The sequence below is a fragment of the Eublepharis macularius genome, chromosome 2 (genome assembly GCF_028583425.1).
Source record: "Eublepharis macularius isolate TG4126 chromosome 2, MPM_Emac_v1.0, whole genome shotgun sequence".
Lineage (NCBI taxonomy): Eukaryota > Metazoa > Chordata > Lepidosauria > Squamata > Eublepharidae > Eublepharis > Eublepharis macularius.
Window position 1 is genome coordinate 160008563 of NC_072791.1, and position 17624 is coordinate 160026186.

The 17624-nt window shown below is 40.6% G+C and overlaps 1 protein-coding gene across 1 annotated transcript in view; it reads right to left on the bottom strand.

The window, feature by feature from the left end:
• The window catches only part of CNTNAP5 (contactin associated protein family member 5), a 472567-nt gene that overhangs the window by 98269 nt on the left and 356674 nt on the right, over positions 1-17624 (bottom strand). The window contains exon 14 of the mRNA XM_054970095.1: positions 2170-2326. Within this exon, the coding sequence (XP_054826070.1) occupies positions 2170-2326 (157 nt within the window). The remainder of the gene's footprint in view (positions 1-2169; positions 2327-17624) is intronic.

Below are 17624 nucleotides of genomic sequence, written 5' to 3' on the forward strand. Positions count from 1 at the left end.
AGTCATTTACTATTTAAACTGAAAATGGCAAATCTTTTTTAGCATCTCTTATTATAGAAGCCACTCTATATTGTAGATAATTTTAGCCATGCTCTTTTGTTCTTTTTCCAGTTCTACTAGATCCATTTTTAAAGATCAGCACAGATTTATATTGCTTCACTTTAATTTTTGTGTGTGTAAAATAGGTCAATGGTAAAGAAAAGGCAGATAAATCCATATTCTTCAAACAGTAACTTTTCAACCATTAATTGTAGGGTTTCTATCATATGTATTGTGTGCTGTGTTTCAGTTTTTGCCCCTTCCTCAAGGCTCAAATTAACTACCACCTCAGTTATTCTGACTTAAATTCACCTAAATATATAGTTTGCATGATCATGTTGCTCAAGAGAGTTGGATATTTGATGCTGACATGCACCTCAAAGCAGAGATGTACATGAGATTCTCCTGTGTAAGGGAGCTTCATTCATTTGAATGAAAGGGGTTAATCTACATTCCAGCTGTTGATTATATTAGATATCACTTGCACTCTGGAACACTTTCTCTACAGAGACTCATCTGCCCCCTTCTATTGCCATGTTCCACTAGCAGGTGAAGACTTTTTATTATTATTTGTCGTTCCTTCAGTGATTCTGCTCTTCCTGCCCAATATTTTAATTTTTTTTTAATGATTTTGTATGTGTACTACAGATCAGGTTTTAATTGCTTTAATGATGTGCTTTGTTGGGTTTAATAATTTTTAAGATGTGATTTTATTATGTGTGTTTTTAAGTTGTTAACTGCCTTGGTCACCCCCTATGAGGGCAGACCAAGATGGTTGGAGCAATTTGCTATGAAGAAAGGCGAAACAGTTTTAAGTTTAGAAATAGGATGAGTAAAGAGAGGGCATGACAAAGTTTTATAAAATTATGTGTGGGGTGCAGAAAGTCAGTAGAGAGAACTTCCTTTCTCATAATACTAGGAGTTATGGCAACCCAATGGAGGTTACAGACAATGGATTCAGACAGAAAAAAGTATTTCTTTACTCAATGAGCAATTAAATTGGGAAATTCATTGCCATTTGACATAATGGTGGCCACTAGTATTGATTCATAAAGAACTGGCTGATCAATGGCTAATAACCATGGTAATTAAGGGAACTTCTATATCTTGACACTGCAAACTTCTGACTACTAGTGCTAGCAAGAAACACTGGCAGAAGATATTTGCCTCTGTGCCCTGTTTGTTGGCCTTCCAGGGCATCTGGTTGGCCATTTTGTGCAATGGATGCTGGACTAGCTAGACCTCCCACCTAATTCAGCAGGGCTTTTGTGTTCTTATGTTAGATTCATGCTTGGATGGAAACCTATATGGGTGCTTATGACTCAAAACTGCCATATGGTGTAGTGGTTAAGAGCATGGGACTCTAATCTGGAGAACCAGGTTTGATTCCCCACTCCTCCACTTGAAGGCAGCTGTTTGACCTTGGGTCAATCACAGCTCTCCAGAGCTCTGTCAGCCCCACCCACCTCACAGAATGATTGTTGTGAAGGGCAGGGCCAGATCTAGGGTTGCCAGCACCCAGGGCAACCCAAGTCTGGCTCCGTGTGCATGCACACGCTTCCAGTGCTGCGTGATGATGTCACTTCCGTGACATCATCACACAGGGAGAAGCGTGCCACCCGCATGGCTCGCTGGCTGCCCCAGCATGCTGCGGAGTTGGCGGAGGCAGTGCGGGTGGCTGGGAAGCCTCCTGCGCCATTCGCATGCCCCACAGGACAGGGAGCACGCAGCAAGCCGGCCACCCCCTGTCCTGTGGGGCAGGCAAATGGTGCAGGCTGCCTCCCAGCCCCCTGTGCTGCCGCCCACGCACTCCCAGAGGCTGGCAGCTGCGCCCAGCGCCCTCTCTTTGGCGGCGCCGGGGGCAGACTAACCCCCCTGCCCCCCCCGTCAATCTGGCCCTGGTAAAGGGAGGTATATAAATTGAATGTTGTTATTTTCATTATTATAAAATTTAGTATAACCAAATGAACAAACAAGTTAATGAACAAAAATCAAAATCTGTCTCCATCCTTTTTAAAACCGCAACTACATTTATATAAACAGTTCCTATCATCACATACTGCCTTTCACTACCATTAGTCACCAATGTTCCAATGCAGAATTTATACTAGAATAATTTCCTGTCATTACCATTCCTCCTTATCTGCATCACAGTTACAAAAATATCTCAGATCCAGACAGCTTTCTTCCAATCCACAGGCACATTGCTGGACTCCTGGTGGAGATCCTCCCCAGTAAGGATGTTTTTCGTTGGCACGGCCAACCCACCAAACAAATGGCATTCCATCTGCGGAAATAAAAACAGCTGTCATAAGAAATCTGATTTAACAAGACTTCAAGGAGAAAATGTAGGAAAGCCTTGTTGGGAAAGAGTTCAGTCTTGCAGTTGGTTCAGTATAAATCCAATAAATAAATAAATAAATTACTCTGGGAATGTAAAGGTCATAAATTGGTAAATCCTTTGACAATGTGCTTACTTGATATGTTTTTGTTCTTTTTCTGTCTCTTTGGTGTTGTTGAAGTTTAGCAACTTTTAAGTCTAAAAGTGCACTGATATTGAAGTGGTGGTATGTGAGTATCATGTTTTAAACACACAGAACTCAGACATTGACAGTGCACTGCAATCTGGTAAAGATACATACTATATCTTATCCCTAGAGTAGATTAGAGAACATATGAGTTATGTAAATCTTTGCAAAGTTCTAATATCCAATCAAATGGGGCAATACTGCGATGACTATTTTGCACATAGTTGGAATTATCAATTGAACCATTGCGCAGGTTTCTTTACTTAAAACGACAATAGCTGGCAGAGGAGAAAAGAGAAGGAAAATAGCTGTAGGGCTTAATTTGAGTTAAGTACTTAATAATGCTCAGTTAGGCACTACGGTTTGGTTTTGAACTGTGAAGAGGAAACTATTGTCACTGGCATCACCTCCTTAAAAATGACAACATTTTACCCTATAAATGTAGGACTGTTATATGACTGTTACCTTTCTAAGAGTCACTCTACATGTTACACCTTTTACAAGTTCTCAGTGGAGCCTACCCATGCTCTGTACAGACACAACAGCTTCAAGGATAGGCTTTATATAAAAAAAGAGAGTGCAAATGGGCTAGGAAAGCTGCCCATTTTTCGCCATGCAAAAACAGTGTGGAGGGGATACATTTCCTCATTTCTGCTGCTCCACATGTAGGTATTGTGTGCATGTGAAGCAGCAGAAAGGGGGGAAACTCCCCCCCCACACACACACATTGTGTTTGCACAGAGAAAAAACCTTGGGAGAAAGACAAGAACTTTCCCTCCTCCTGCACCAGCATTCCGAGACCATTTGCACTCTCTTTTTAAAAATAGAAGCCAGTCCCCGGAACTGACATATGTCTGTGTGGAGCACAGGTTGGCTCTGTAGAGAACTCATAAAATAAATAATGTGTAAGTGGCCCTAAGCTGGAGAAGAAAACCTGTCCAGGCTACCAGGACACACAAATCAAAGACAAATTGCAGAAGCTATAGTGTCTGCTTCCTCTCTCACTGTCTCGGAAAATCTGAACAGACAGGCACGGTGTATCCATTATGTGCCATCAAGTTGCCTCTGACCTATGGAAACTATATGAATGAAAGACCTCCAAAACATCCTATCTTTAACAGACTTGCTCAGATATTGCAAACTGGAGGACGTATCTTTTATCAAGTCAAGCCATCTCATTTTGAGTCTTCCTCTTTTCCTACTGCCCTCCACTTTCCCTAGCATTATTGAGTTTTCAAGATAGTCTACCTATCAGCTACCATGCTCAATTGAAGGACCTGGTTATTACATACAAAGTTCTTCATGTCCTTGGCTCGACATACCTACGGGACCACTTCCCTCCCTATGTCCCTCCATGGCAGCTTCGCTCATCCAAACAGGGTCTCTTGCAGATGCCAGCCTGTACAGGGGCAAAATCAACTGCAGCCTGTACACGGGCCTTCTCTGTGGTGGCCCCTACTCTATGGAACAGCTTGCCTGAGGAGGTCAGGAGAGCTCCCACGCTTTTGGCTTTCTGCAAACAATGCAAAACTGAATTATTCAAAAAGGCTTTTTTTACTCAGATAGGAGGGCAGTATTGTAGGGAGGGGGTCTCGGATGTTTCGCCAATGAGTTGGGAACCATGGGCTCCACCATTATGTTGCTTTACATATTATCTGTTGCTTTGAATATGTACTCGTATATACTACTTGTGCTTCATGTTGTCTAATGTCAATCCTAGAATGGATTATGCTCTACTTCAGCAATCCTTCAACCCTGTATTGGATCCTTGCTAATGCTATTTCTCTGTAAACTTGTATTCATCTACCCTATGACACTGTTTATGGAAATGTCCTTGACACTGTATGGAAATGCCTACCCTTGTCCTTGCTACTGATTGTACTGATCTCACACTATGTAATTCACCTTGAGTCTCAGTGAGAAAGGCGGACTATAAATGACAGAAATAAAATAAAATAAATAGTCTTGTATTCTCATGATGTGACCAAAGAATAACAGCCTCAGTTTTATCATTTTAGCTTGTAAGGAGAATTCAGGTGTAAAGTGATCTAAACCCCACTAATTTGTCTTTTTGGCCATCCATGGAATCCGCAAAACTCTCCTTCAATGCCACATTTCAAATGAGTCCATTTTCTTCCGGTCAGTTTTCTTCATTGTCCAACTTTCACATTTATATATAGTAACGAGGAATACCATAGTTTGGATTATTTTGATCTTTGGAGAGACATCCTTATCTTTAAGGATTTTTTCTAGTTGCCTCATATCTGTTCTTCCAAGTCTCAATCTTCTTCTGATTTTTTGGTTGCAGTCTTTTTTGGTTGATGATTGAGCCAAGGAAGAGAAAATCTTGAACTATTTCAATGTCCTCATTGTCAATTTTAAAGTTGTTTTATTCCTCAGTAGTCATTACTTTTGTCTTCTTGATGTTTAGCTGTAACCCTGCTTTGGCGCTTTCTTCTTTAATCTTCATCAGTAGTCGTTTCAAGTCTTCACTCTTTTCTGCCAGTAATGTGGTGCCATCACAGCATAACTCAGATTGTTAATGTTACTTCCACTAATCTTCACTTCACATTCTTCTATAATCCAGCTTTCCTTATGATATGCTCTGCATAGAGGTTGAACAGGCAGAGAGAGAATATGCATCCTTGTCTGACATTTTTACCAATTGGAAATAATTCTGTTTCCCCATATTCTGCCTTAACAGTAGCCTCTTATCCAGAGTACAGGTTGCACATTAAAATGATCAGATGTTGTGGCACCTTCATTTTTTTAAACACCATCCATAACTTTTCATGATCCACACAGTCAAAAGCTTTGCTGTAATCTATAAAACATAAGTTGATTTTCTTCTGAAATTCTCTTCTATGTTCAATTAGCCATAGAAAATTGACAATTTGATCTCTAGTGCCTCTCCTTTTGTGAATCCATCTTAAACATCTGGCATTTCTTGTTCTATCTAAGGGCCAAGCTACACATGACGAATGACACTTGAACGGCAAGTGTATTTCTCCCTGTTCACTTGCCCTCCACTCAATCCACTTGCCGTTCAAGTGTCATTCGTCATGTGTAGCTTGGCCCAAAGTAAGAGTCTTTGCTGTAGAATTTTGAGTATCATTTTGCTCACATGGGAAATTAACATGATGGTCTGATAGCTGCTGAACTCTTTGGCATCTCCTTTTTTTGGAATTTGAAAGTAGACTGAACATTTCCATTGTGTGGGCCTTTGTTTTGTTTTCCATATTTGTAGACAGATTCTTGTTAAGATTTTGATGGACTCCATTTCTGTAGCTTGAAATAGCTCTATTGGTATCCCATCTCCTCCAGGTGCTTTGTTTCTCCCAATTCCTTTGAGTGTAGCTTTCATTTCACTTTCTAATATTTCTGGTTCTTTGTCAAAAAGATTTTTCTTTGAAAGAATCTGTCATCCTTCCATCTGTATAGTTCTTCAGTGTATTGTCTCCATCTTTCCTTTATTTTGTCCTAATTGGATACTGTATTTCCATGTTGATCTTTCAGCATCCTGAGCTATAGTTTGAATTTTCCTTTGATTTTCTGGGTCTTGTGGAACAGATCACTTGTTCTTCCTTTTTTGTTGTTCTCTTCTATTTCTTTGCACTGGTTATTATAATAGGTTTCTTTGTCTCTGTGTGCGAGTTGCTGAAAAGCTGCATTTAGAATTCTGCCTCTATTTCTGCCACTTTTTGCTTTTGCTTCTCATCTATCTTTAGCAATTTTAAGAGTTTCCTCAGTCTTCCATTTAAGCTTCTCCTTTCTTTTGGCTACAGGAATAGTCCTTGATATATCTCCAGTTTCAGCCCATACTTCTTCTGGTTCATGATCAATTAAGTTTAGTATTGCAAAGCTGTTCCTTACATGGTCTTCAGGAATATTATTTAGATAATATTTTGGCACTTTTGATTCTTTTAATATTTCTTTTCAACTTTATTCTAATTTTTGATATTAGCAACTCATGATCTGTATCACAATCAGCTCCTGGTCTTGTTGTAGTGGAGAGAATAGAGCTTCTCCATCTTCTGCTTCTGCTTATGTAATCTATTTGGTTCCTATATTGGTCACTCAGTGATTTCCATGTATACAACTGTCTTTTTGGTAGCTTGAAGCATGTGTTAGCAATGAACAGGTTGTTGGCTTCACAAAATTCTATGAATTACTCTCCTGCTTCATTTTGTGATCCTAGTCCAAATTTTCCAATAATATTTGATTCTTTTTTTTTCTCCAACTTTTGCATTTCAGTCACCTATGATTATCAGCATATATTGTTTAGTTCTATGATTAATTTCTTCTTGGACACTTGCATAAATTTTTGATTTCTTCCTCCTCAGCATCTGTAGTTGAGGCATAAATTTGAATGATGGTTATGTTAATAGGCCTTTTATGAAGTCTGATTCATATTGATTGGTCAGACTTAACGTTAAAGCTCTTGACTGCTTGTGCCATGTCTCGTTTCACTTTTAGAACAACACAATTTCTTTTGTGTTTGTTATTTCCACACGAAAATATTTTGTAATTTTCTGACTGAAAATGTCCTGAATTCAGTTCACATTAGTTCACTCACACCCAGGCTTGCAAAGTTTAAACTTTCCATTTCTTGTTTTATGATTTCTAGTTTACCTGGGTTCATACTTCTCACATTCCATGTTCCTATTATGCATCTCACATAGCTTTAGACATTCCTTTTGCATCAGTTCACATCAGCAACTGGATGTCCTTTTGGCTTGAATCTAGTCCCATAATTAAGAGTAGTGCTATTCAAACTTGTCCTTAGCTCTCCCCCAGTAGCCAATTGAGTGCCGTCTGACCTGGGGGGGGGGGTCATGTCTTCTACTACTATATCTTCTTTTGTTTTGGATTGTCTCATCATAATGTTTTCAAGTTAAGAGATTAGCAGACGCAGTTTACCATTGCCTTCTTCTGTGCAGTACTAATCAGGGTTATCTGAAGTGACACTGCCATGGTCTGTGAAAGATCCTCCGCCAGTGTCACCTTCCACTACTGCTGCTGCCCAGTAGCTAGCCTTCAAGAATTGCTCTGCTCCGATTCGGTTTCGTTTTCCCTGCCATATCGGACGCTCCTCTCCGCAGGTCCAGGAGGAAGCGCCCGAGCAGTCTGACTGGGTGGTTGACCTGTGAGGGTTAACCCCCAGGACTCCCAGTGAGGGGGTCAGGGTCCGGAGCGCTGTGAGAAGAGCCCCCTGAAGTCGATGCAGGGGGTAAATTGCCCGTTTGCTCCAACGGAGGCCGGCAGACTTGCGCAGCACATCGCGTGCTGCCGGGCCATGGAGAATGGCAACAAGCAGATTTAAGGTGAAAACCTGTAAGTAAGCGAATCTCTTCTGTTATTCCAAGCGTATGCGAAGGATTGGTGGGAGTTGAAGCTAAGAAGGCTCGGATATCTTCCCCTTCATTGAGTTTTGAAACTTAGTTGGCGGACTCCCCCCCACCCCTAAGATGGCAACGAAAAAGCAGAGCCTGGCCGGGGGCAAATCGGTCTCGGCTGCATTGCAGGGGAAAGGAGAGTCTCTTGAAGAGGTGGTTAAATGGTCGATTGTTGAAGTTATGAAGCCCTTTGTTGATAAGCTAAATGAAATCGGTCAAAGGGTTGACACAATTGAGAACGAAGTGAAAACCATTAGAGATGTAGCGTCTGGGGCAGAGCAATCTGCTTGGGAAAATGCAGCACTCATGAAAACTACAAACAAAGACGTAAAGCTTTTGGAGAATCAACTGATAGGGCTACAAGTGGAGCATGCTCAGATGGTATTGCGTCTTCAGAATGTAAAGGAGGAGGAAAATGAAAATTTAAAGGATTTGGTGTCGGAACTTTTGGCGTAATTCGCAAAGGCAACTAAAGAAGAGTTAAAAAGTGATATTTTGGAAGTCCGCCGGACATCTTCAAAATATGCAACGAAGCGTCAGCTGCCTCGCGAGATTATTATTGACTTTTCATCTAAGAAGACTCAGGACACCATCTTATATAATTCGTATAATGAGGACTTGGACTTTCTGGGTAACAAGGTTAAGATATTGAAGGACGTTCCATTTCTAGCTCGGAAAAGAAGATTCAAATACAAAAGGTTTGCAGCTCTTCTGAGGAAGCGTGAAATAAAATACAAATGGTTATTTCCAGAAGCCATCTGGTTCAGTTATAAAGATCAAGCCTACAAGATAACATCAGAAGCACAGCTGAGGGACTTTGTGTTTAATAATCAAGAGTTTCAGCAAGGAGAAGATCCAGAATCTGAAGGGGGGAGGGGGAGGAGGCAGTGAGCGCAGCTACTATAGCTGTTCAGAGAGAGCTGCGACCGAGATGCAGGGGGGGGGGGAGAAGACCTGATCCTGACTGTAGTTTGTATTTTATAAGGTCTACCAATCTAATGGCATATTAGAAAGTTTAACTTTAAATAACTGTATTATGAAGGGAATGCAAGACTTGTAGTTGTAGTGTGTGTGTTTTTATATGTTGTTCCTTCCCTTTCCCCTTGTTCTTCCTTTTTCCCTTTTGTAGTTTTTTGAGTTCAGTAATTAAAAAAAAACTATTTAAAAAAAAAAGAATTGCTCTGCTCCCATCACCACTGTTCCTCCACTTTGGGCAGCCAGAACTGTTTCTCCTCCGACATTTTTAGTGGCCACTCCTATTCTGTCCAATGGTCTCCTTGATGATGTGAGAAAGACACTGAAGATTTAGGAAGCTTTGTAAAACAGAACTTTTCTGATGGACTTTTCATAATGATCAACTGGCTTGTTTTTCCTGTCCTTTTATCTGTAGTGCATTTCTGTGGCTTGTAGATTAAAGTAGGGGTTTTTAATGTTATAAAGGCACTGTAAATCCCGTAGACTGGGAGAAAAGCAACATATAAACACTATACAAACTAAGAAGCAAAACATTTTTGACATTATTGAGCTGTATATAATTATAGCATACTGAAATATTTGTTTTAATTCTTTGCCTCAGTAACGGTTTATAATTCCATCAACAAGTTGGGGTTCACATGATAAATTTCTTGGCTATTCAATTCTATATCTAGGATGATGTAATAGAAACTTCCAAATAAATTGCTTGGCTGTTTTTCTTGAACAGGATCCATACATTCACCTCAAAATTTCATTTTAGAGATCATTTGATGACAATTCTAAATGCATGCTGATGTCCATTATTTAAATAGCCTGTGTTATACAAGCATCTGAGTTATAATCTGATAGATCTAAACCAAAAATACTGGGAAATTGCTAGATTAAATTCTGAAGACAGAAAAACACTCTGCCAATTTGGCTAGCTAGCCAATTTGGCTAGCAGACTCCAAGAGTCTGCGCCTTCCAAAACAGACTTAGACCTTTCTATGCCAATTAACTTCATTGGAATTAGAAGGTTATTACGCTGCTTAGAATGCTACTACATGGGATCCAACAGTTTATTTCCCTCTAGCAGTCCAACTACCAATTGAAACATACTCCTAGCTTTTAACTAATTACTCTTCCAAAAGAAAACCCATATTCTAAGTTTTCTTGGACACGTTGATCAGAGACTGGATTTTGAAAGCCAAAGAAACAGAAATGCCTACAAGATCTCCCTTGCCTATGAGCTTGTTGACACCTGTAGGAAGACTTGAAGACATCCAAGGGCATTCAGAATCCAGCAATTGATTTTAACTGACAACTTAAATACACATGACAGAAGTTCTGTCTAATTAAAAATGTGGTAATTTCAAGAAAAAATATTTAGCTTTAAAATACAACTTTGCATGGCTATTAGGAAATAATAGTGAGCATTAATCAAAGTCAAGCTGCATAATATTGCCTCTTGGATAGGATCATTAAGCTAGAGCATAATCATATGATAAACAGCCACCACCAGGGTATTAAGATAGAACAATTTTATAACATCTTCTCTGAATTTGACTATATCTATTTTATGGTACTACACCAACCAAAAGATTTATTAAAGTCTCCCAGAGTAGTACACTTGCCAAAGCTTGAGTCATTTAAAACCAGGCTAAATAGAGAACTTGCTAATACACTGCAGGGAACAATCTGACAAGGGATAGAGAATAGACTTCTATGGTCTAATGTATCTTTTTAAGTATCTGTTGTAGCATCTGATTCTGCCACTAAGAAATGAAATAGTATCTCACTTGAACCGCTGTAAGAGGAAGAATGAGTGCCTATAGACTCTCATACAGGTTTAACAAAGAACCTTAACACATGCTTTGGAAGGATTTAATTATGCTATTACTAGTGTGTATTTGCTTAACAAGCAGTTCAGAAGCAATATAATTATTGCATTTTTTATTATTCTACAGAGTTCCCTCATCTTTACAATATGCTTACTCTAGACCATTGCTTCAACTGGAATTAAAAATACCTATAAAAGGCTAAAGCTATTGTATGTGTTACTTATCCTTTACACAGGACATAAAAGCATGAGTACTCAATGTTTCCCACACAAAAGAGCTATCAATAGTTTAAATGTTCAGACTTTGGCCTTACTCTCTGAATAAAATAATGAATATCTTGTCTTTAAGGTACCAGAGCAGTTCAATTTGGTGAAGTGGATCTTGATATTACCCTCAAAGGTAAGTTCAAGGATCTCTGATTTCTACATTGTTATTATTATTCTAATTCTGAAGTGGGCCATACACAGTGCAATCTAAGAAAAGTTACTCCATTTTAAGCTGATTGAAATCAATGAGCTTAAACTGGAGTAACTCTGCTTAGGTTTGCACTCAGTGTGGATCAAAAAACCCACACAGACCAGGAATAAAGAGAGGGCATTACTCTACAAGTCTGGTGGAAGCCCCAAGGTTACAAAAAAATATGAAAGGCAAAAAAAATAAAAGGCTTTAGAAAAACGCTAAACCAGTGCATTGATGTTCTTTCCTCTGTACCAGTGCATAACTCCTTGGGAAACAAGCCCTATGAAAATCATAGAAGCAATGTCTGCTTCTTTAAGAAAAGCATGCTGCTAAGATCTCAAGAAACAATACTGTGAGATACTGGTGGCCATTTTGGTGATTGCTATGCAACTTCCAAGCCTCTGTTAGTTCAGCGAGGAGGAGGGAAAACAAGAAAAATGATAAAATATAGGAGGAAGGGAATGTAAAGCTGGAGGCAAGATGAGCAGAAAAGATAAAAAGGAGCAAACTGAAGACAGGGAGGATGACAGAAAAAGGCGAGGGCAGAAGCTTTCAGATGGAGAAATAGTAAAAAGCAGATAGGCAGGGAAGGAAGGATAGGGGAAATGCTGCAGACACTAAGAGAAGCAAAGAAGAGACCCAAGGGAGTGGAAACTTGAGATTCTGCCCCGTAAGTGCCCCACTTGTAATATTATTGGATGTCATTCATAGCAGAACTGCTCTTATATGAAAGCTAGTTAATGCCTTCTGAGTTTTTGTGGACTTCGTTAGAGGCATGGTATTTTCCTCTGATGGAAAATACAATTTAAGTTCAATGTTTAAGGATGACTGCAGTTAAGGAGGAAACTGGAGTACTATTGGAAGACAATAATACCATTGGATCAGCCTTAGACAAAGAAGAACATTAATAGAAATGAAATGAAATGCTATTTTTTCCTTATGTCAGAAAAAAAATAAGTTAAATACCAGATATATTTTAGTGAAAGGTTATTCGGTATGAGATAAGATTACATTGGCTTCATTATATACATCAAATGGACCACAGGAATAATGTTTTGTCAGACTAAATAGGGATTTAGGCTGAATCCTGACAAATAACTAGGGCTGCCAATCCCCCCCCCCAGGGTGGGGATCTCCTATTCCCACCTCCTCCCCCTCCGACCCCACTTATGTGGCCAGCAGGGGGTGCCCCCGGGCCCCCCCCAGTGGCATGGCATGCCTCCACGCCCTGCCACGACATGCCCGACAACGGGCCTGTTTTGGACCGAATCGGGCTCACGGGGGGAGGGAATTCAGCCCTTCAGCAAGCACAGGCATGCACAACAGGCTGCCCTTTGATCCGTGTGATTATGTCACTTCCCGGAAGTGACATCATCATGCACACACAGAAGAGATGCCAGATGCCATGGAGGGTGAGTGCCAGGTTCCCAGTCCCCCACCGGGTGACTAGAGGGACCTGGCAACCCTACAAATAACAGATGAGATGACAAAACTGTACCCTCACCATATAAAATAAGGACAACGACCCATCTAGAATCAGAATGGTATGGTCCTCTCTTTGAAGGATAAATTGAAAATCTGAACAAGTCTATTCAAATGTCTGACTTTAAACACACATACTTTCAGTTACCAGCCTTCTTCTGCTAAGTCACATTTACCCATCTTTGTGTGTGATCTAAACACTCTAAGTAATTGAAGCCAGTCTCTAGGGTCACAGCTAGGGTTTCCAAGTCCCTAAGGTCTCCCAGTGGGAGGGGAAGGGATCAGCATCTTCCTATGTACATTCCCAACCTGATGCAATGATGTAACTTCTGGAAATGATGTCATCATGCCAGCCACTGGAGCACTCCTATGCTTCAGAAGAGGCTGATTCAGCCCATTTGGGGCCAAAATTGACCCCTGTGAAGTGCAAGAGCACTCATAGCAGCGAAAGCAATGACATCACACCCACTGTGTACTTGCCCAGGTTGCCTGCCAATGGCGGGCAATGGAGTAAACCTCCAGAAATTTACTCACCACCAGTGGGCAACTGGGAACCCTAGTCAAGGCTATTTCTCATACCAGCTAGCCAACTACTTGTGTATACTTTACAATAATCATGGGTGAAAATAGTATTTGACTTGATAGTTTACATTATCATAATGATTATAATGGCTGAAATTATTTTGCTTTCTGTTAATCAGAAAATAAGCCAGATGAGTTGTTCAAAACAGGAAATATAGGACAGCATATGCATAAGAAATACTGTGTTAAGGGTATCCTGCAGTGTTCGTAGTAGCATGGGTTATCATGGCCTAAGCATCTATATGTTAAAGATGGATTTTTTGGTAAGAGTATGAAATCACTCTTCGATTTTAATTCTAAATATCTTTGCCTGAAAACAAACTACATTGAGATCAATGCAACTCCGTCCCTTCTGAAAGGTCATCTCTTCCCAATTAACCCATGCATCAGCTGTAGTCCTCACAGCAATTTCTTCTCTCAAGTCCTTCTTCCCATATGATATGCTCTGCCTTTCTCCACTCTTGGACTTTTGCAGTCACTGCTATGGCATTTATAACTAAATTGTGTTATGGAATGGCTTTTCAAAAGGCCCCAGTTCTGATGGCCTTTCAAAAGGCTATAAGACAGTTCTCTTTCAAAGGGGCTATTGCATGATGGACCCTTGCCACCTTTGATAATGTAATAATGTGACCTTGCCACCTTTTACAACATTTATCCTAGTTTTCGTATTCATTTCATTGCTTAAAAATACATTCACAAGAAGCAAATCTCCCTTCTGCTTTAAACGCTCTGATGTGCAGTTCTTTCTGTGATGCAGAATGTGAGCCAACTATGGCCTTGCAGAACACAAATTTCACTTTATGTTCTCATGAATAAAAGCCCACTCATGGCAAAACACTTTAGCTCTTTGATTCAGTGTTCATGTTATTTCCTGTAACACATTTATTTAGTCCAAAATAGCAGATGGGAACCAATTGCACAAATAAGCACATTACTACTGATCTATTTTCCCTCCTATTCTACAGAACAGAGAATCCACTCATAACATACATATTAGGGTTTTATTATACACAGAGTGAAAAGACAACTGAGCTGGTAGCCAGTAAAGGCCTGAAAGAACACAGAATCAGGGTAACTACAGAGATTTCATTTCAACAATTGTACTTCTGCCTAAGATAAGCAAGTATTAACCTCCCCTTCCCTACGATAGTTTTATACAGGACATAAGCCCACTGCAGAAGTTAAGTTCGTGCAAAATGGGGGCCTGCTAACTGTGTATATCGTGAGCTCATGATCCCCATGATGTACCTGATACATATGATTGCCATATCATGTGAATTGAACAACACATGGTTTTTCATGAGCAACATGTATGGAGGCAGTGTGTGCATGAAAAATCCACATCCTCAACTGGCATAATACAATGATCACAGGCTCCTAGTTTTCACAAATGTAACATTTGCAGACAGCATCAGCCCCTTTATTTACTTAAGGCAAAATTAGATGTTACGAGAGATGCATAGGTGCAGCCCAAAACTGCAGCTCCATGTCTTTTTCTCTTATTCTTGCTTACATCTACTAACTGTAAATGCATGATATGACATGACCCGTTTCCTGCCCCTGCAAGCATAATCCAGTGAAATGGTACAGGGATTGAAAACTCAGAAACACCGTTATGTCCCTTCACATCAGAGTACCGGTGTAGTAAAGTGGTTATGGTGATTGACTAAGATGTGGAAGACCTGGGCTCAAATCCCCAATCTACCATAGAAAATGCTTTGTAACCTTCTTTCAATCTCATCTACCTCACAACTCTGTTGGGAGGAGAAAATAGGGGAAGGAACATCCTTACTGTTCATCTCCTTTTCTCAAAAACATTTGTCCCTGTGACCCTTCCCTCTTTGAAATGCAATATCTGTCTATGGATCCCTTCATAGTGACATTCAGAACTAATTCATATGATCAGAAGCAGTTAGGATTTTCTCCATCATCATGGTTACACACAAGGAAAAGAATAGCATGTAAGAGAGCTGCTATAGCACAGTGGTTGGGTTGTGAATCAACACTCTGCTAGTTCAAATCCCACTACTGCCATAAGCTCAGTAGGTTGCCTTGGATAAGCCACTCCTCTCATCCCCAGCTCCCCAGCTGTATTGTGGGGATAATAATAACACTGACTTTGTTCACCACTCTAAATGGGGAACTAATCTGACTAAAAGAACAGTATTTAAGTGCAGTTATTATTACACTCTCCCAATTCCAGCAAGTATGCTGAGCACCATAACCTGCAAAAATGTAGTATATGTGATATAATGGCAATTTAATATGAACAAAAAGACTAACTGTACTTCCTTTTAAAGAAAAGCGCAAGCAACAACAACAACTTTGTCCTAAGCTTCTAAATGTACAACTTGCAACAGATTTGCTGTATCATACAAACTTTTCAAAAGTTAAAGAAAGGGATGGTGGGAAACTCCAGTGAACAGTAGGCTGTTGATAATTTAAAGAAATTGTCAGATATATTAGCCTTGAGAAACAACAAAGAAAAATCAAAACACTTTGAACTACACAATGGAAAAAGAATATTCTGCTCTATGGTCCAGTAAGTTACAAGCCACAGTAAAATTTTACATTAAAGAGTTTGCCATGACTAAAGGATAAGGGTGAGAGACACAGGCTATTTATCTTTGCTGAAATAAGCACAACTGTACCAAATGGGATGATGCATCTGAAGCATTTGCTGTACTTGGAATTTTCAAACACTGCACAAACAACCATCTCAAGGCTAAATGGCTGCTAAATCCATTCTTCAATGATTCTCATAGAGCTGTTCTATGTAACTGTATGAATTTGCTCTTACAGATAATCAGCTATTCCTACCAATTTTGAAGCTTTCTTACTACACTTGTTTTGCTACTTTCTAAGATGGACAGGATATACACACCAGTGACAGAAACTGAGATAAGTTTTATCTCACAGAATTAGGTCATGTTACATTTTAAATGTCCTTCTCCTTGCATAAAAACTATAACCATATAAACCCACTCATAACCCATTCCTCTATACTCCTCTATATGTACATGTATGTGTGTGTATACATTACTGTTAAAGGAAACTGAACACTAGGGGTGTGTGATTCGGTATATCTGTTCCAAAATTATATTAATATATTTGTATTTCAGAATTTTTCAGGAATATTCAAGTATAACCAAGAATCCCCATCACTGTCGAAGGCTTTCACGGCCGGAGAACGATGGTTGTTGGGGGTTTTCCGGGCTGTATTGCCGTGGTCTTGGCATTGTAGTTCCTGACGTTTCGCCAGCAGCTGTGGCTGGCATCTTCAGAGGTGTAGCACCAAAAGACAGAGATCTCTCAGTGGACACTGAGAGATCTCTGTCTTTTGGTGCTACACCTCTGAAGATGCCAGCCACAGCTGCTGGCGAAACGTCAGGAACTACAATGCCAAGACCACGGCAATACAGCCCGGAAAACCCCCAACAACCATAATCCCCATCACATCTGGCATTTCTGGGAAAGGTGATTGAGCAGGTGGCAGTGGAACAGATACAGGGTTTCCTGAAGGATGTCTCAGCCCTAGATCCCTTTCAGTCCGGGTTCCGGTCAGGACATGAGATGGAGACACTGCTGGTCGCCCTTATGGGCAACCTTCGCAGACATCTGGATCGAGGTGGTTCGGCGCTGCTGATATTACTGGATTTGTCAGCAGCGTTTGGCACAGTTGATTATGATCTTCTGAACCACTGCCTCACCAATGTGGGGATACGAGGGACTGCCTTACAGTGGCTTCTCTTTTTTCTCCACAGTCGGGGATAGAGGGTGGTGCTTGGGGAGAAATTGTCACCCTGTCACCCATTGGTGTGCGGGGTCCCACAGGGAGCAATACTCTCCCCTTTATTGTTTAACATCTACATGTGCCCCCTTGCCCAGTTGGTGCGAGGTTTTGGGCTTGGGTGTCATCAATATGCAGATGACACCCAGCTGTATCTGATGATGGATGGCCGGCCCAACTCAGCCCCAGATGTCCTGGAATATGTGTTTGCAGCTGTGACTGATTGGTTGAAACACAGTCAACTGAAACTGAACCCAACAAAATGGAGGTCCTGTAGTTGAGCCACGGGGGACTGGGTTCAGGACTCTGGCTCCCGGCCCTCAATGGGGCACAGCTTGTGCCAGTTCCGAGGGTCAGGAGTTTGGGGGTGATCCTGGATGCCTCCCTGAAAATGGAGGCACAGGTCGCAGCGGTTGTCAGGTCCTCTTTTTTCCATCTGCGGCAGACCAGGCAACTTGTCCCCTACCTGTCTACCTGTGACTTAACTACAGTGATCCATGCAATGGTCATCTCTAGGTTAGACTACTGTAACTCACTCTATGCGGGCCTACCC